The sequence below is a fragment of the Phyllopteryx taeniolatus genome, chromosome 3 (assembly GCF_024500385.1).
Source record: "Phyllopteryx taeniolatus isolate TA_2022b chromosome 3, UOR_Ptae_1.2, whole genome shotgun sequence".
Taxonomy (NCBI): domain Eukaryota; kingdom Metazoa; phylum Chordata; class Actinopteri; order Syngnathiformes; family Syngnathidae; genus Phyllopteryx; species Phyllopteryx taeniolatus.
Genome location: NC_084504.1, coordinates 5,992,547 through 6,010,586, shown reverse-complemented (window position 1 = coordinate 6,010,586; position 18,040 = coordinate 5,992,547). Strand labels below are relative to the sequence as shown.

Here is an 18,040-nt window from a genome sequence, read left to right as displayed (position 1 = left end):
CCCCTCCCACAGGTGCTGAGCCCATTGGAAGGTGGACCCACGTTACCCTTGAAGCCCCAGACAACTTAGCTCCTAGGATCATTGGGACACACAAACCCCTCCACCACGATAAGGTGATGGCTCAAGGAGGGGTTCATGAATATTGTCAACTACAAAAATGCCTCTTAACTATACAGTGTATTTATTCCTTCCTGTGTATTTTAACAATTTATGGAGTGTTTGTTCATTCTCAATTCTTCATTTGTTTTTTCCTATGCATGTTTGAGTGCGCCGGCACGGTGAATGACTGGTTAGCGCATCTGCCTCACAGTTCTGTGGACCGGGGTTCTAATCCGCCTGTGTGGAGTTTGCATTTTCTCCCCGTGCCTGCGTGGGTTTTCACCGGGCACTCCAGTTTCCTCCCACATCCCAATAACATGCGTGGTAGGTTGATTGAAGACTCTAAATTGCCTGTCGGTGTGAATATGAGTGCGAATGGTTGTTTGTTTCTATGTGCCCTGCGATTGGCTGGCGACCAGTTCAGGGTGTACCCCGCCTCTCGCCCGAAGATAGCTGGGATAGGCTCCAGCAGCCCGCGACCCTAGTGAGAATAGGTGGTATAGAAAATGGATGGATGAATGTTTGAGTGCCACATTAAACCCCACATCACCTGATTGCCATCTGCAAACTTTGTTTGACTCTAGAGCATTATTTTGTAAACTTGGGACCTTTTAGCTTTCTAAAACTACTTAAAGCGTTCCAATGATACTATCCTTTTGGAAATAGGATAAAGATTAAGAAAGTTATAAATGTTTTAAACTTGGATTCAACAAAAATGTGGGCCGAGTTCAATGTTATTTTTAGTACATGCTGGGGCCACCCATAAATGGACAGCGCGCTGGAAATGGACCGCGGGCTGTAGTTTTGACACTACTACAGTATAATGCCTTGTTCTTTTGGTTTTCTTGCAATCCACGCTTATGGAATCCGCTCACGACTTTGACCTCCCTTTCTTAGCGTTGCCGTAGGCACACAACTACTTACGTATTCATATCTGTTCTGCAGCGGCAGCGAGCTGATTCCTTTCGTTGTTTATTTGTTTTGATGGGATTATACAGAAGCTGCACCCTTTCAATGGAAGCATTTTTTCAAGGCATTAAGGTAGGAAATTCACATAGATTCCAACTTATTTGTTCCTCTGGTGTTTGAATCTGAAGATCAGTTGTTTTTTACAGGTTCAAGCTCACAACAAGGCCATGCTACTTCCAATTGGTTTCATGCTGGAGGGTCACATTATGGCGTATTTTCGGCTTTTATTGGTTGCTATTTGCATTATATAAATAATTTATTAAATGACATCAAAGGCAAGGAATCCCCAGTTGTTTTGATATCAATTTGGCTGGGGGTTCCCCAGACCCACTCGCTACGAATCAGTGAAGAGACATTTATGATGCACATTGTTTACACATTGTTTACTAATCACTTATTTTCATACACTTCGGCTACAATTTTACCTTTGGGCTGCTGGGACATGAAAATAACGATCTTAAGGAAGGTATTTTTGGAGAAATCTCAAAATCCAAAATATTCACCAACTGCTCTATTTTTTGACTCTTTAGCCAGAACGGGTCACATATTCTGATGAAGTTTAAGACCTGAGAGGACAGGGAATGAGTGCCTGCGCACATTCTTTATGATAGTATATCGCCAACTGCTGGTCCCGTATGCATAAAAACATTCCAATGTTTTTGTTGCTTTTTTCAGGTCTGTTCCTCAGGTGTAAGGGAGTGTGTGACAATTTTGCCGGCAGCAAATCTCATGGAAATGGGCATTATTTTCCCAAATACTATTGGTGTTCACCTTCAAGCTCTCTGCTTACCTGGTGAAACTAGACATCACTGCAGACTCCACGTGTTAAAGAACTTTTTGGCTTCCTTTTTATTGGCAGCTGGAGGTACTCTGAGTCTGACACGGATCTTGAAATAGCAATCAATGCCTTTATAATGCTGGGAGGGCTCGTAAAAGTGTCGCTGGGAGGAATATATGAAGTCGTATTTCATCCTCCCCTCCCTATTTTCAAACACTGAGTTATGGCTGTAGAAATGTGCACCCATTAAAGGTGATATGATGTATATTCTGCCTTGTTCGAAAACTCATTCATCACCCTGGATGAAGAGGAAAACTGCACTTACTCTTTTGCTCCCTCTCGTTCCTCTCGAGCCCCAACGTCCTCATCCCACACACCCTCCACACCCCGCCCTATTGTATACTGTCTCAAGCCATTAATGTTGCTTCGAGAACCTTCGGGCAAGAAAGTGACTTTCTACTTTCTCTCACAGGTAACTTTAAAATCTTTTGAAGAAGAAGAAGAGAAGAAATGTCTTAAGAAAGAAAATGGCTGTGGACTTAACACAATTCTTTTATACATTTTAGCTTTTAGAAGAGTAAATAACTAGCATCTAACTTAATCAAGAGAATACTGAATTTGTATTAGCTTAAATTTAAGTGTCTTTTTTTCAAACTATCAAATATACTGTTCTGATCATATCTGTATTAGCATTTCTGTTTAAAATCAAAATAAAAAGTAAACTAGGGTATTTTCACTAGACAGAAGGTGTGTGGGATGTGTTTGTGTATATATTCTATTGTTCATACACTTTTAGTTGTAGTGATGAATAGCTTATGCTTCTCAGGCTTCCCCGCTGGCGCATCTGTTTTGGGGATTTATAGCGCTTCTCCTTTTCGAGATAACAGTCGGTTTGTGAATTATGTCAGCGAAACGAACAAATGTCCTTCAACTGTTGCCGCCTTTTCCCTTATCCTCCCATGACCCATTAGACTTTTGCCCTCGTACGCAAGCCCTCGACCTTCTCATATGCCCCTTAACCTTTTGGACCCACTCCTGCAAATATACTGTGGAAAAGGAGAGGCCACTAAACAGTTTTAATGATACACTTTGAAGGTATGTGATGGGGTTTGGAGCACACACTTTCCTATGTCAGCGCTGGAATTATCATATGAATAAATTAATAATTAATGTGCGTGCGTGCGTGCCTGCGTGCGTGTGTGTGTGTGTGTGTGTGTGTGTGTACAGACACGCACACACTTCTGATTCTAATTGATTTTCAGGGTTGTGTATTTTTTGGTATCAGACTTTCATGTATAAACCCTAAAATTGAATGAGTTGGCAATTTGCGTTTTCATTTGCATATGTGCGTGCATTTTTATGCTTTCCTGCGCCACACTTATCAAGTACTACTGGAATAATGCAGGAGTAGATGTAATTATTACTACCACCACAACAAACCTGCATTTGTGTTTTGCAGTCACTAGAGTTAGCATATATGTATGGCCATGTGTGTATGTGTGTTTTACAGTTTGCTCCGATAGTGAATTCATCATACTCGCTGAGGCAGTTGCTAAGGTCAGCAAGGAAAATATTTCATAAGTGTCAGCTTGGCCAGTAGCCTGTGTGACAATACACGTTCATATAACCCACATCTGTATGTGACTTTGCTGGGCTAAAGCGCAGCTATATGTGTGTGTGTGTGTGTGTGTGCGTGTGTGTGCGTGCGTGTGTGTGTGTGTGTGTCTCAAGAGGGTTGTTTGATATATTACCTTGCTTTTATGCATCCATCTGAGCCAGTGAATTACTGCCAGGGACAAGCACGGTGCTTTGTCATCACAAGCATCCAGTTGAGGAAAATATTTTGGCCACTGTATGTGGAATGTGTTATCCATGACTGCCAGTTCTTAAAGCCTTCTTTTATGGAAGGTGGATCATTTTTAAATATATAGTCTCGACGTCAGCTAAGAAAGGGCAAGGTTTTAAAAATCCACTAATGTGTTGTTTTTCATTCAGTCTGCAAGACAGGTTTGTATTGCCTTTGTCAGATTCACTGTATCCACTTTTTCCCCGTTTTGTAGGCTTTCATACTCCCACAGAGAGATTAACAGCAAAGGTGGACAGCTTCAATAAATGTTTGTTTGATGTGTCGAGTTTGAAAGATTGACCTCCATTGATTTGTTTTAAAGTTAGTGAGGCTCTTTTTACAGACTTGGCAGCTTACATGGCCCAGTTTCACTTCAGCCTATTGACGACTGACTGTTGTTGCTAAGCCCCAACTCCACCTCATCGTCTCGGATCATGTTTGGTGGGAACTCTGAAGATTGTAGCTCCTCTGTTACCTTCTGTTGTTTATGTGGCAACAAATGGCAGAGTCATTCACACCCCTGCCAGAGAGGGTCAGCCATATCAGGAAGCAGCATTGACTGTGACAAGCATGATCTAATGTGCTAAGGAGAAGCTTGTCGCTTCCTCAACTACACCTATCACTATCTCCACCTTGTAAATATTTAAAGGGAAGATGAGAAGGCTCGGCTGAAATATACGTCTCATGAACAAAAAATATGCTTTATTTTGAGACGTAAATTATCATAGTCATCAAACAGAATTACATTGAATTATTCAAAAGTTTGTCACGTTTTAACTTTCAAATCTGCCGCCCTACGGTGGACGACTGACTGACGAATTGACACAGTGGACTCATGTTTAACTATTTATCTAGCACGTTGATGAAATTATGAATTGATATTACAAGGTACATTCTTATAATGTCTGCGATTGTCTGGCGACCAGTTCAAGGTGTACCCCGCCTCTCGCCCGAAGATAGTTGGGATGGGCTCCAGCATGCCTTATCCTCACGACCCTCGTGAGGATAAGCGGTACAGAAAATGGATGGATTCTTATAATGTACTCATGCAAGCCACTTATATTATACACTAGGTCACAGGAGCGAGGGGTGCACGTGTGTGTGTGTTTTCATAGCAAACAAATACTCAACTACAACTGGCATTCGTTCGCTGTTTGTACACGAGCACCTAAAAAAAAAAGATAAAACTCATGATCACGTCTTCTCAAAGCATTCTTTGAATTATATTAATTACAACAACAACCGAAGAGTAAGTAATTTCATGTAGCCATCAGAACATACTCATCCATGCACCATTCAGTGTTTTGTAACCGCCCGATATATTCGCCATCAGACTCGTCGCTGTCTCCACCAACTTCAAATGCACCTTCACTATTGTCATCCGTCTCATATAGCTCAAACCGTTAGGGACATGACATATCATCATCATCGTTGCTGTCAATACCACGTTTCTGTTTCGATTTCAACGCAAATATCGCTGATTTCGTCGCTGAAGTCACTGGCGCAGCCTTCCTCGCAGTCGTCCGTGCTTGTTTACAAGCGACGGCCACCCCTCCTTCTGGCTAAAGCATTCAACTGCTGACGTCACAACATGGGAGGTGGATTTTGAGCTGTTTTTTTGAATGCCATCAGGTATTTTCGATGTCATCTGAAATTTCACACAACAATATGGGACAATCAGACAGTGTCGGGCAGAACAAGCCAACTCTCCACCCAACTCCTCCTCCTCCTCTCTCTGTGCTCTAAATAACTTCTCCATGTAGAGGACAACAGCAGCTTTTGTTAGACCGCGCAGAGAGAACTTGAGTTGCGCATAATTTGGGCAATGTGCAGCATGCACATCTGCGAATGTGTTTCAGGTGCAGCGGGTGCACACGGGCGGAACGCAGAGCAGTGTAGGATTCGGAAATAAAAGTTCCATTCTGTGACTATAGAGGGGAAGCTATTATCCCGGTGTGATTATATTGCAGACAGATAGACGACAGGGAGACAGGGTGGATAAGAGCGTTAGCTTGTGAGTGGTGACAAGCCGACAAGAAAGACAATCTCCTTACTAAACTGAAGCGATAAGGTTGTCAGGTGTAACGCTGACACACACACACGCACACACACACAGATACAGCATGTGAACAAACTACCAAAAAAAAGCACACACACTTGTAAGCTTTCGTAACATGTGGCCCGTCATTTTTGTTTGTCTGCAAAGGCTATGTTTTCACATGTGATGCGCTATACAAGTATGTGCAGGTCACAGAGGCAAGCACACAAACATAAATGACGATGAGTAAACGCATTAAGTACACTGTCTAGATAGTCTGTGGACCTTTTAGCGCAGGGAAATCCTTATTTCAACTGTCTTGAATGGAATGTTGCCTGCAAGGTTGCTTTTAAGTATTTGGGTCTAAATGCCATGTCTGCTACACCCCATGAAACTGTCTTAATCCACTTTTTCCCTTCGGTTTTATTGCTGCTGGAGAAAACATGAGGGCTAAAGCAGGGCCCCAGCCTCAGGCCTCTATCCCCATTCCACACACCCCATAAGTCAGTCACAGATAATTAAATAGGAGTTATTTACACTCCTTCCCGCTGCTCTGCCTCCCTGGCACTTTTATCATTTCTCTCTCCTTCTCTTTGTGCCAAAAAACATTCAGACTCTGGCAGTGTCTGCATGACACCAGTGAATGCCTTTAGAAGTATAATAGCTTGGGAAAAGAAAGAAATTGGACTATTATGAGCTTGTGTCATTGAACAATCACAAGGATCTACACACGACACTAATCCCCATGCGTAGCACAAAATGTCTGGGCTTGACCAAACATGGTGCAAAGACAAGCAGATTTTCAAGAGACAGGCTTGAAGGCTTCAGCTGCCTAATGTCAGTGTTATACATATATACTGTGGAGTCAGGCAAACAGGAGCCTTTCAACACCAGGATGAATTAGGGCCCACCACAGAGCTATGGCGTCCATTACAAGCCTCGGCAGCTCTATAAATCTTAGGATCACAGGGACATGGAGGGTCCGGCCCCCCTCACTCCTCGTGAGCCTCAATCAGCCTCATCCTGGGGGTTTTGTTTGGTCTCTGTCCCGGCCAAACACATTGCTTTGATACGACCCGAGAAAAGCATGGAAATGGCCCGAGGGCCGGCGAGGAACTGAACATGCTGAGAATCCTCTTTAACTCAGAGGCTGTCCCCTTTAAAATATCCACAACAGGAAACAGTCATCCGTCATCAACACGCCAAAACAGCTGTTACCAGCCTGCATGAAAGGAGCTGCTCCCTGTTGTTTGAGCCCTCCCCATGTTTCATTCTCTCACTGCCTTTGTCTGGCTTTTCCCAATCCCCACTTCTTTGGTCTACTTTTAAACACCCACCTCAGCCCCTTTTCTTGCATGTGCAACCCCACTGCAGCCACTCACCCTTTTAACAAGGGGGTGACTACATGAGCCGGAAAGCTCACACATTAACTGTCAGTCTTACGTCGTAAAAAAAACGTGTTTGAAATTATCAATAAGCTCTCAGGGTAAATCTCACTTTGAGGGTCACCTGTTTACTTGTCTCAACAAGGCAGCGACAGACAATGTGTGCACTAAATCTGGCATGCATGTTTTCTGCCCTCACAGTTTCTTGGATCTCTGCAGGTCGCTGAGGCGTGAGTGGCGACGTGTGGGTGATGAATGAAGGCTAAGTCCAATGATGACAGGTCGAACAGTGACGCCGCTGAGTGACAACCAAGTGACGGAGCCTCGCCTCTCAGCTGCCGATAAACAGTCGTGCCGTTTATAATAAAGAGGTTGTCTCATACCACAAGGATTCTGTATGTGAAGACTAGACAGTCAAACAAATTTCCCTATTAGAATTCAAAGGAAAGGTGATGATTCATAGTGCTGCTTTAGACACTGAATCGGAATAAGTGAGTGAAGTAGATGTCCTATAACAAGAATAGAACTCTATTAAAAGATCTGCTTGTTCTTTGAGGAAAGTGAATTGGGTTATTCTTTATGTGTAACCGAAGAAAGCTTAAAAAAAGCATATTGAGCCATTAAATGGGAGATTTGGGAGTGTGTAAAGACTCATGATCACGAGAAAAGAAAGTTGAATCACGAGGATTTGCTGGAATGCATCCCAATTGGTGAATTAAAAGCTCCAAGGCATCTTGTTATATTGATATCCCAGATATGTCCGAGTTAATCCAACACAGTAGGAATGATGAGAAACAGAACATGAACTACAGTACAAAACAGTCTTGAGCAATGATTCTCAAAGTGTGGGACGAGTACCACAGGTGGTACGTGGGCACCCTCTAGTGGTACGTAAAAGAATCACTGCCAAAATACAGTTCCGTTACATTTAACTTTTGAGTTCCATACATTTGAATTCAATCTTTAAGAACTGTTTGTTTTGCAATATTTCTTTAGGTACAAGTCTGACTTAACCTTTTTCTGCTATACATTTCAATTAAAAAGCTATTTAAGTCCAGTTTTTTAAATGTTCCTATATTTAACCTTTATTTGGTTTAGTGTTAATGTTAAAAATGCATACTGTTGCAGTTGCTTAGAATAATATCCAATGTACTTCATAGGAATAAAACCTATTTTTTTTATGAACACTTAGGCACACCAGAGATGAAGGGACTCGAGTCGACTCGAGTTGCCAACCTGGCAACACAGTCTGTATTTTTGCGCACTTGCCAGTGTGAAGTAGCCACCTGCATGAGCAATGATGGAAGGAGCTCCAAAGATGACAACATTTGGATTCAAGGATTATGTTGTCGATGAAGCCTGCAAAAAAGAAGAAGGCAACCTGCATGGTTTGAAACTCACGCATTAAAGACACAACAACAACGATGTCGAACGTCATCCGTCACTACAAAACTCACAAAGACAGGTACGCTAATTGAACAGTTTAGCTAGCTGGTCAAACATTAAGTTTCATAGACTGGTTTGACGTGATTGTGAACATTTTAGTACAGCTAACTAATGTAACTAGGGGTGCCACGGTTTATGACAATTGTCCGAACCTTCGTTTTGGTTCATAGGCGAGCAAAACTCTCTTTTTTTCTCTCAATTATTTACTAATAAGACGAAGTGGTGTGCACTCTAGAAAATTCTTATTTTATATAAATAGATTTTACATCACAAAAAAAAAACTGGCATTTTAACAGGGATGTGTAGACTTTTTACACATCCACTGTAAATACTGTACAGTGATGTGCCAGTCTTGGCTTTTGTTCAATGGTGTTCTCTCGAGAGCCGTAGGAGTTACGAGGCTGTCACCACAAACTACACTGTGTAGTTTGTTCGGAAAGTTGAGTTAAATTGAGTTTGAAATACAACTTTAAAACAATTCAGTGCAATAAAGTCAATCAATGATCATCTCCGTTGTTCATTTAGCGAGCGGTAGACACAAATATTTGCATATCAAACTGCTCACACTGGTGTTCATGACAGTTTTTTTTTTTTTTTTTTTTTTTTTGTCTTGTTTAGTTTAGTTTAATTTTGTTTATTTTTGGGGAGGGGGGCAATTTCAAATTTGTCAGACTCACAGTATGGAGTGTAATTGGAAAATATCCTCACTGTCCTCATCCTAACACGGGATGGACATGTTTAGGTTCTGACGCATTCCTGAAGTATCATAATATAATTTGGGGTGGACTTTTTTCTTGTAAGAAAAATTGTTACTCCTACTTTTTAGGTATCGTGTGTTATGCGTGTGGTATGTTGAGGTCACACATTTTCGGGGAGGGCGAGGCCACGAGGCAAATCACGCCCCTATTGAGCAATGAAGCTTTGTGATTGGGTGGCGGCAGCCTGCTTAAAAGTAGCAGTCGTCCCCTTGGAGATGTGCGAGAAATTGCAGAGCGACGAGCCGCAGCAGAAGTCAGACGGAGACGCGCGCCTCACAGCACCTTCGCCTGCTTTCTTCCTCCTCGGGACTATTCCTCACACAAGTGTCTCTTCCTGGTGCTTTTCTATTTTGAGAACTGGATCGAGGAATACAGAGACAGTGAAGAGCCTGTTAAAGGATGTCATTTCTTTCTCGATAGACATTGCGTGGTTCCGCACTGCGCACAAGCCGTATTCGGATTATCAAACTCAGTTCGGAAGAATTCCATTGTCGCGAACCGTTCTGGTAAATGCATTTTAGTTCGGTGTCCACCCATTTTTTGACGCGTCTGGACCCCGATGAGAGATCCCACCAGTGGCTCAAGATCGTTTTTACGCAGCCAGTCCCCGGATCGCAACGTCGCCAGTGGTAGTCCTCGCCGAAAAGCAGTGGAAACCCCGTCCGCGTGCAGAGCCAAGTCTCCGTTAGATCCGTCACGTCAGGCCAAACGGCTCCCCATCAGGATTGTAAAGATGTTGACGGCGCACGGCGGCCACTTGCTCCACCCGGAGTACCTTCAACCCCTTCAGTCCGCGCCAGTCAGCATCGAGGTAAGAGAGAGAGAGAGAGAGAGAGAGAGAGAGAGAGAGAGAGAGAGAGAGAGAGAAACTATACTATGACCTTAATCTGATGTAATTTATCAAATAATAAAAAATAAAAATAAAAAAAACAATGCAATATAATGGAAAACTTTCCTGCATTAAATGCATTAAGTGGAAGTTTAAAAAAAAAAAAAAATATATATATATATATATATATATATATATAGAGAGAGAGAGAGATATTTGTGGATATATTCATAAATGAAATAAGGTATTTTTCTTTTTTCATTGATCATGATTAATTTCAGTAATTTCCTATTGCATGTTTTCAGAATATACACAAGCAGGATCTATTCACAACTCTTCAGTTGTGTTTCTTTTAATATACGGCGTCAATAGTTTATCTGTATAGTACGGCTTAATAGTGTAAATTAAAAGTATTACTATCGTAAAACATTGTGTGTGTGTGTTTTTTTTCTTCCCCTTCTTTAGCTGGATGCCAAAAAGAGTCCATTAGCTTTGCTGGCACAGACATGCTCGCAAATTGGCAAACCGGACCCTCCCTCCTCTTCCAAGCTGGCCTCCCTCTCCTCGGGCAGTTTGGGAGACAAAGAAGCCACAGGCCGATCATCCAAGCCTGGAGAGCAGCACCAGTCTTCGGAGGACAAGTCCAGCTTCAAACCTTACTCTAAGTCATCAGGTGACTGCCGTAAAGAAGTTCAAGTGTCCAAGGGGTCTTCAGATAAAACTTTCAGAGTGGCCAATGGAAGCGCGAGCAGTGGCAGTGTTTCTTGTCCATCTTTTCCACCTCATTCCAAATCACCAAGCTCCCCTCAGCTCCACCCTCCGATACGAAGCCATTCCCCGTCCACTCAACCGCTGCCACACTCACAGGCCTCACACACGGACAACAAAAGTGGCAGTTTGGAGCAGCCCAGCTCGGACAGTGGAGACAAAAAAGACTCAGACACAGCGAAGTCAGTCATGGATGGGGCGCAGTTGGCCAACTCCAGCCACATACGAGCCAGCGCCAACTCCAGTAACGCCAGCTCTGCCAGTAGTCCGCGTCCTGAGAGCAAGGCCGACACACAGGTCTCTCAGGCTAACCTGGTCTCTGGCCACATCGCACCTGTCTCCCCTTTTAAACCAGGACATTCTGTTTTCCCTTTGCCTCCTGCTTCAATGGGCTACCATGGCTCCATTGTGGGAGCCTATGCGGGTTACCCCTCACAGTTTGTTCCTGGTTTGGACCCTACCAAGTCTAATCTGGGGTTAGGACTTCCAAGTAAACACCCTAGTTCCAGTCCGCTCACCGGAGCCTCTCCTCCGTCCTTGATTCAGGGTTTGTGTCGGGACCCTTATTGTTTGGCCTACCCCAATGCACCCCACTTGGGAGGAAGTAACTGTTCCACCTGTGTCCATGACCCCTCAAGTCTCAAGTCTGGCTTCCCCCTGGTCTACCCTTCGCACCACCTGCACTCCTTGCACTCTAGCGCCTTGTCTTCCAGCACCACTCCGTCCCTCTCGCACCCCCTCTACACTTATGGTTTCATGCTCCCTAACGAACCATTACCCCATGCCTGTAACTGGGTGTCTGTCGGAGGCCCCTGTGACAAGAGATTTGCCACTTCAGAGGAGCTCCTAGCCCACTTGCGTACCCACACAGCTCTGCCTGGGATGGTGGACGGTAAACTCTTGTCAGCGTATCCGTCATCAATTTCATCAACATCCTCCTGCCATCTTCATCTACCCCCACACAGCAGCCCAGGCTCCCTGTCCAGCTCCTTCTCTCTTCGAGGGTCCCCTGGCCTGGGCCTGGCCCGCTACCACCCCTATAGCAAATCCCACCTACCTGGAGCACCTGGGCTTCCCATGCCATCCATACCCTCATCTTCAGCTTACTACTCCCCGTATGCTCTCTACAGTCAGAGACTGGGCTCAGCCTCAGCCCTCGGATACCAGTGATATCACAAATAGCAGTGACATTCACGGACTGCAGGCACCAGCTTGAACTCTCTGGAGCAATCCCGAAGAGAGACTGCTCGGAGAGGAATCTTCAGCAGTCAGGATTCCTGATGGTCAGCCTGTCGGGAATACCAGCTGTTAGCCTCACAACTGGGACTGGTGCTCCAAAAGGGAAAATATCTGTGAGAGTTGGATAGACTTAAAGCTATTAATGATACCAATAAACAAAGCTTGAAAATGCTGAAATTATGTTTTTTTTTCATCTGTCTTGATTTTTTTTTTCATTTTACATTGTTTTTATGTGTCACCGAAAACTGAAATTAAGTATTTATTTTTCACACAAGCGCTTGCTTCAAATCTGGGAGATTTCCTTTTCTTGTCTAAAATAAAGTGTTAATTGAAAATCAAGAATGATTTAAGTATATTACCGTAATGACTATTACACACTAAAAAATAAAAGTCTTGCACCATGATAAAGATGGAGTATGATGCTTTATTCTGAATTATGTCTTTAGGTCTCCTAAGGTTTATTTTTATTCATCTCTAGAGGCCTATTCAGACTCTGGATATGTGCATGTCAGTGAAAATTATTTTTATTTGTAAATATGCAAAGATGTAATATTTTTTCAAGCCCATGCGTGGGGTATTGATTTGGGATCACAAATGGTACAGAGGTCAAATCTGTTAATAATGACTGTAATATTCAACCAACTTGGAAAAGTCTTATTTTCTTAAATAAATGATACTTGATTGCATTTAACTTGTTTTCACTCGTTCTTCAGTATATTTCTACACTCTATAATGCAATTGAACAGCTGTTGAGCACTCAGTCTCTCTTCGCTGCACTTACTAGGTCTCTTCATAATTCCAGCTGTTCTTCGTGTGGCAGTGTGTAAGTTTTCATGGCTCATATCAATTGACAGGGCTGTCCCAGAGAGGGCATCCCAGGTCACATTAGCCCTATTAGCTAGTCACTGAGGACTTCCACCGAACCGCCTCCTCCCTCCATCACCGACATTGCTTTTGTTGATGTGAGTGCAGGCAGCTTTTAATTGCTGATTCCTGTTTGTGAGGCCTAAAAACAGCCTTCTCAGCAGACGAGATGGTGGTGCGGAGTGGCCACTGGGACTTCAATAATGACTTGAGGGCGGTGGCGACCCAGGATCGCCTCACACTGTGATGGATAGACCTGCAACACAAAGGCCATAGCTGACACAGGGATGTAGTTATTAGAGAAATATTCATCAAAGTCAAGATACCGCCCTTGGGGAAATTGGACGCCCTTACTGGAGACTCCAACACTGAGGCTTTCTTCCTGTAGTGGGGAACCATTTTCTTGTTGCTTTTCTGCACGTCAGCAATACTGACTCGGTTCTAGCAGAGACAATAATTCAACAGGAAAGATCCGGTCCATCTTCTATTCGAGTATTTGGGTGCTGATAATGTATCTGTCCCTCCACTCTATTTGGCTGACATGCTGTCGCTGGCACAGTGCAAAGAGTCTCAGAGGTGGCTATTGACCCCGACTCTCAGACTCCTCCACTCTCGCGGTTCATTAGCACTCCAGACAGGGAAAGGCAAGCACAGGTGTCACTTGACAGGACCATTAAGAAAATGGATGACCCTCCCAAACCACATCCAGCCCCTGCCTCACCAGCAAGGTCACAACGCCCAGATCACCAGCCTTGGCGGTTCTTTGGGACACTACACTTATTTTTCTTATTTAGAAAGTGGAGAGACACACTCCACTTTACACGAAGAGTCCATCTGCACTCTCCGCCAGCTGCTGGCTCTATTTTGATGGAATTATAAATGTGGTGACGACAAGCTAGCGCGAATATATGACATGTAGCGCTTGTAGTGCATTTTTTTTATATTCCTTTTTCCAAGTTGCTCATAGTGATGCCACTTTAAACACACTGGATTGTGTTGCCCCCTGTAGTCGTGCTGCAGAAGTACAAGTAGACTAAGCGCAGTCGGAAATGTAGTCAACATATGTACTGTACATTGCTATGTAGGTTTTAGAAAGGAATGTCACAAATTGCAGGTACATCTGACGAGCTGAGCTGGCTGGAGACGGTTTACAGCAGAGGTCACACAGAGGGGAGAACTTTCAATCATGTCTGGAGGTGGAATTAATTTCACTGTTGCCAGTTTGCACTCGTTCATCAAATGCCTCACTATTCTCCCTATTCCCTTGCTCATCAGTCTCCGCCATCTATCTACCCCCACACACTCTCTTGCAGCTGAGTCAACACCCACACACTCCATTTATGTTGCCTGATGTGTGGGGCTGTGTGCATGTGGAAGTATGTGTACTCAGTCTCAAACCTTTGTCCGCAGTAAGTGACACAAGGCACGACTAAGCATTTCTGTCGTTTTTAAAACCATAAAACACCACCCTTCATTTTGAATCTTTTTTATTATTATTTTTTTTAATTTATTTATTTTTACTGTTGCTGTGGTGTCAGTGTAGTAAGTATCAAGTATCAGGTTGTTCCATTTCGGAACTAAAATCTGATCCTAATTTAAGTACATAAATTCTATTTTTTTTTAAATGTTAGCAAATAATCAGCTTCATTTTTATTCATACTTTTTTTATTTTGGAAGATTAATAACTCCCTCTGAGATTGGCTGCGAACCAGTCTCGCCCAATGTCAGCTGCGATAGGCCCCAGGTCACCCGCAATCCTAATGAGGACAAGCCGTAAAGAAATGGATGGATGGACACCATTATGAATGTGTGCCATTTAATATGAAGCTGTGAAACTGAGGATGCTCGAGAGCACGTGTGTCAAACTCAAGGCCCAGGGGCCAGATTCGTCACGCTACAACATTTGATATGGCCCGCGAAAGCACATCATGTGCTTTGATAATTTTGAGAAGACACACTGCAACCATTTTTGTTACCAATCCCCTTTTTAAACACATTGAATAGTAGTTGAACAATCACTTTATTAGCATCTGATTTCAAAACTAGTTATACATCCATTTATTGTGTATTTGTAATAATATGAGACAATTACAGTATGTATGCAATGGTATGGTTTCACAGTCGTAATTGCAATCTGGCCCATGATAAAAATGAGTTTGACACCCCTGCTTAGAGTAAACCAAATAAAACTAGAATGACCTTCTTCAATGTTGAAGAAACACCACTTTATTAAACAAAAGTGAAAAAAAGAATTGCGTGCCATATTTGTGTTCATTTGTGCATCTGTATACGTTAACAGATCACTTCCTCGTTTAAGGACGATAACATAAGCTAAAGGGACCATACCATTTTTTTCCGATCATCACGGGAAAAAAAACACAACAATTTCTGTGCACTGGTGTATGTGTTTATTAGGAATAGATGAATTGGACTAACTACCTTAATGGCAAAAAGAGAAATTAAGTTCATGTATTCACATTTGTATCCAGTGTCTTGTGTCTTCCTCTGAATGGTGCCACCCATCCACAAAATTGTACTGTGAAATGCCTTGCAACTAACAAACTTAACCAAACAACAAACAGCAAAAAATATCCCTCACCTTTCAAACTTGCCAGAGGTCATACATATATAATTCAATAACCTCTACCTGTTCTGAAGAATGAATGGCATCGCCGCAGTACAGGTAAAATTGATAGTCAAAATGAAAGAAGTAACCGTGACAGATGGTGATGGGGAGGACTAATATTTTCCCCCCTGTGAGATGCCGGGACAGTGCAGAGGGCCACTGTGAGGTCCTGAGCAGCCAGTTGACAGCGCTGGTGATTAATGACGACAGGGTGTGGAGCTGCTCTTCAATTAGAGCCAGCTCTTACTCAGCTCACCAATGCTGCTGACAGCCAGGACAGAGCCAGAGAGAGAGAGAGACACAGACGAGGGGGCTCGTATTTTTCTGTCTATGTCTCACTATCCGTGTCTCTAAAACAAAACATTAACCTCAACTCCATGACTACCACCTCTGTGTTGAACATCAGGACCCAGTACAGAGCTTTTGGCATCAGACAGTGACCACAGTGTTAAAGCGGGCCAGATGGCGTGAATACATCCCTCGTCAGGCTCTGTCACACAAAGTCTGTTCTGTCTCCGCATAACTCAGCAACTGACTGCTTCAACTGCCCTCGTATGGTCCCATCAGCCTCTTGTACTGCTGTCTTGTAATACCGTATGTACATGTTCACTGTATTGTATATATACAAAAAAAATACAAGAGAATGTACGGAAATAAACTTTTTAATGAATTAATGTATTTTGAGACAAGCTCGAAGTCCCAACAACTGTGTGCCTGAGCTGTGTGCCTTTAAGGGCCGTGGCCTACGGCGTGACATCGGGAACACGGTGGTTAGTTTCTGTCTGGATCAAAGACCGACTGTAGTTGCTTGCTAGTGTTCTCATTTTGTATTTGTGGGTTTGACTGTTTCTCCCATTCGATAAATGGCTGAAAGGGCATTGGTGATTGTCATCTCTGTTTTTATTTTTCACTACACTCTATCTGAAGCTTACTCGTAACTCCAATTCTGGCTTGCGACACACGGCAAAAAAATAGACGAAGCAATTGGTTGTAATAAAAAAAAAAAAAATGGAAGTTGGGGCAGTTGTGCGTAAAGTACACTGCCTTGTTTATCGCGTGGATTAGGTTCGACACCACCCACGAAATAGATGAAATCCACGAAGTAGCGTGCATGCGTTCACATAATTCATTTTTCACCAAGCACTACATTTCAATTCATTTTGGTACAGTACACGGTTTTATGTTTCCATTGCCAAAAGGTAAGAAGGCTACAAAAATGGTGTATACAGTACATTTTGGCAACTTCTGCAGCCTTTTGGGGTATATTTTATTGCCGTCTTCCTTGTAATTGTTAAAACATTTTCTTTTATCACAGATATATTTTAAATAGAAGTAATTATGCAGTGAAATGGTGTCCTTCAAAATGCCATCAAGACAAAGAGAGGAGAAAGTGAGCTACAGACACAACAGAAATGACATCATCATCAAGTTAATTGCCCTGACCATGGGTAGACTTAAGGTACAGTAAGTCCTTTCTTCTGTTTTTCATATTTTTTCAATGTTTTCAGCTGTAACTGAGTTTTTCACTCAACCCCGATTAAACCTGTTGCTTATATTATCAGAAAAAGACATCAATATCAAAGTTTCGCTTATTTTTAAATTATATAGCTAAGTTTGTTCTTGACCAAATACATTCAAGCAAAAAAATACATTTTGGGGTTTTAAGCGAGTGGGAGCCAGAACAGCCACCGCGCTACCACCAAGCCATATAAATAAAGTATATAAAGCATAAAATAATGTGTTTTACAACACTACTTAACTATGTTTATTATTTCTAATGTGCCTGTGGATGAAAAAGCAAAGCTTGTGGCCAAAATGTACGCCTGCCTCTTTTAAAATATCTACTCTCGCTTTTACTCTCACTCATGTCCACTCTCTTTAGCAACTTGCTCCATAAAAATTAAGATTAATATAATATATAATTCTGCGATTGGTTGGCAACCAGTTCAGGGTGTACCCCGCCTCCTGCCCGATGATAGCTGGGATAGGCTCCAGCACGCCCGCGACCCTAGTGAGGAGAAGCGGCTCAGAAAATGGATGGATCGATAATATATAATTATTAATTTTAATTTGTATGGTTTGATAAATGTAATACTCCAATATACTGTATGTACAGCATTAAACGCCTATACAGGCTCGCCGTTTAGGGCGTCCGCATGGCAAATCGCTCAACCTGCAGGGGTGAGTCGGCCACTGTCATTTTTTGCGATGATCAGGTCCAGGCCGTCTCAACCGCATGGTCCTGTGTGTGGTTAGGCTTAGCCTACGATGTAGTGGTTGTGGTGGTAAAGAATATTTTTGTTTGCATGCTTGTTTGTTTGTTTGTTTGTTTTGCTCCATGAAATAATTAATAAAATAACAATAAAATAAATCACTTTCAGATTGCAGTAGATAA

The 18,040-nt window shown here is 42.7% G+C and overlaps 1 protein-coding gene across 1 annotated transcript; it reads left to right on the top strand.

The window, feature by feature from the left end:
- Window positions 1-9,431: 9,431 nt before the first annotated feature.
- znf703 (zinc finger protein 703) lies at window positions 9,432-12,846 on the top strand. Its single transcript, XM_061766634.1, has 2 exons — window positions 9,432-10,130; window positions 10,614-12,846. The coding sequence occupies exons 1-2, from the start codon at window positions 9,879-9,881 to the stop codon at window positions 12,084-12,086; spliced, it is 1,725 nt and encodes a 574-aa protein (XP_061622618.1). The 5' UTR covers window positions 9,432-9,878; the 3' UTR covers window positions 12,087-12,846.
- Window positions 12,847-18,040: the final 5,194 nt, after the last annotated feature.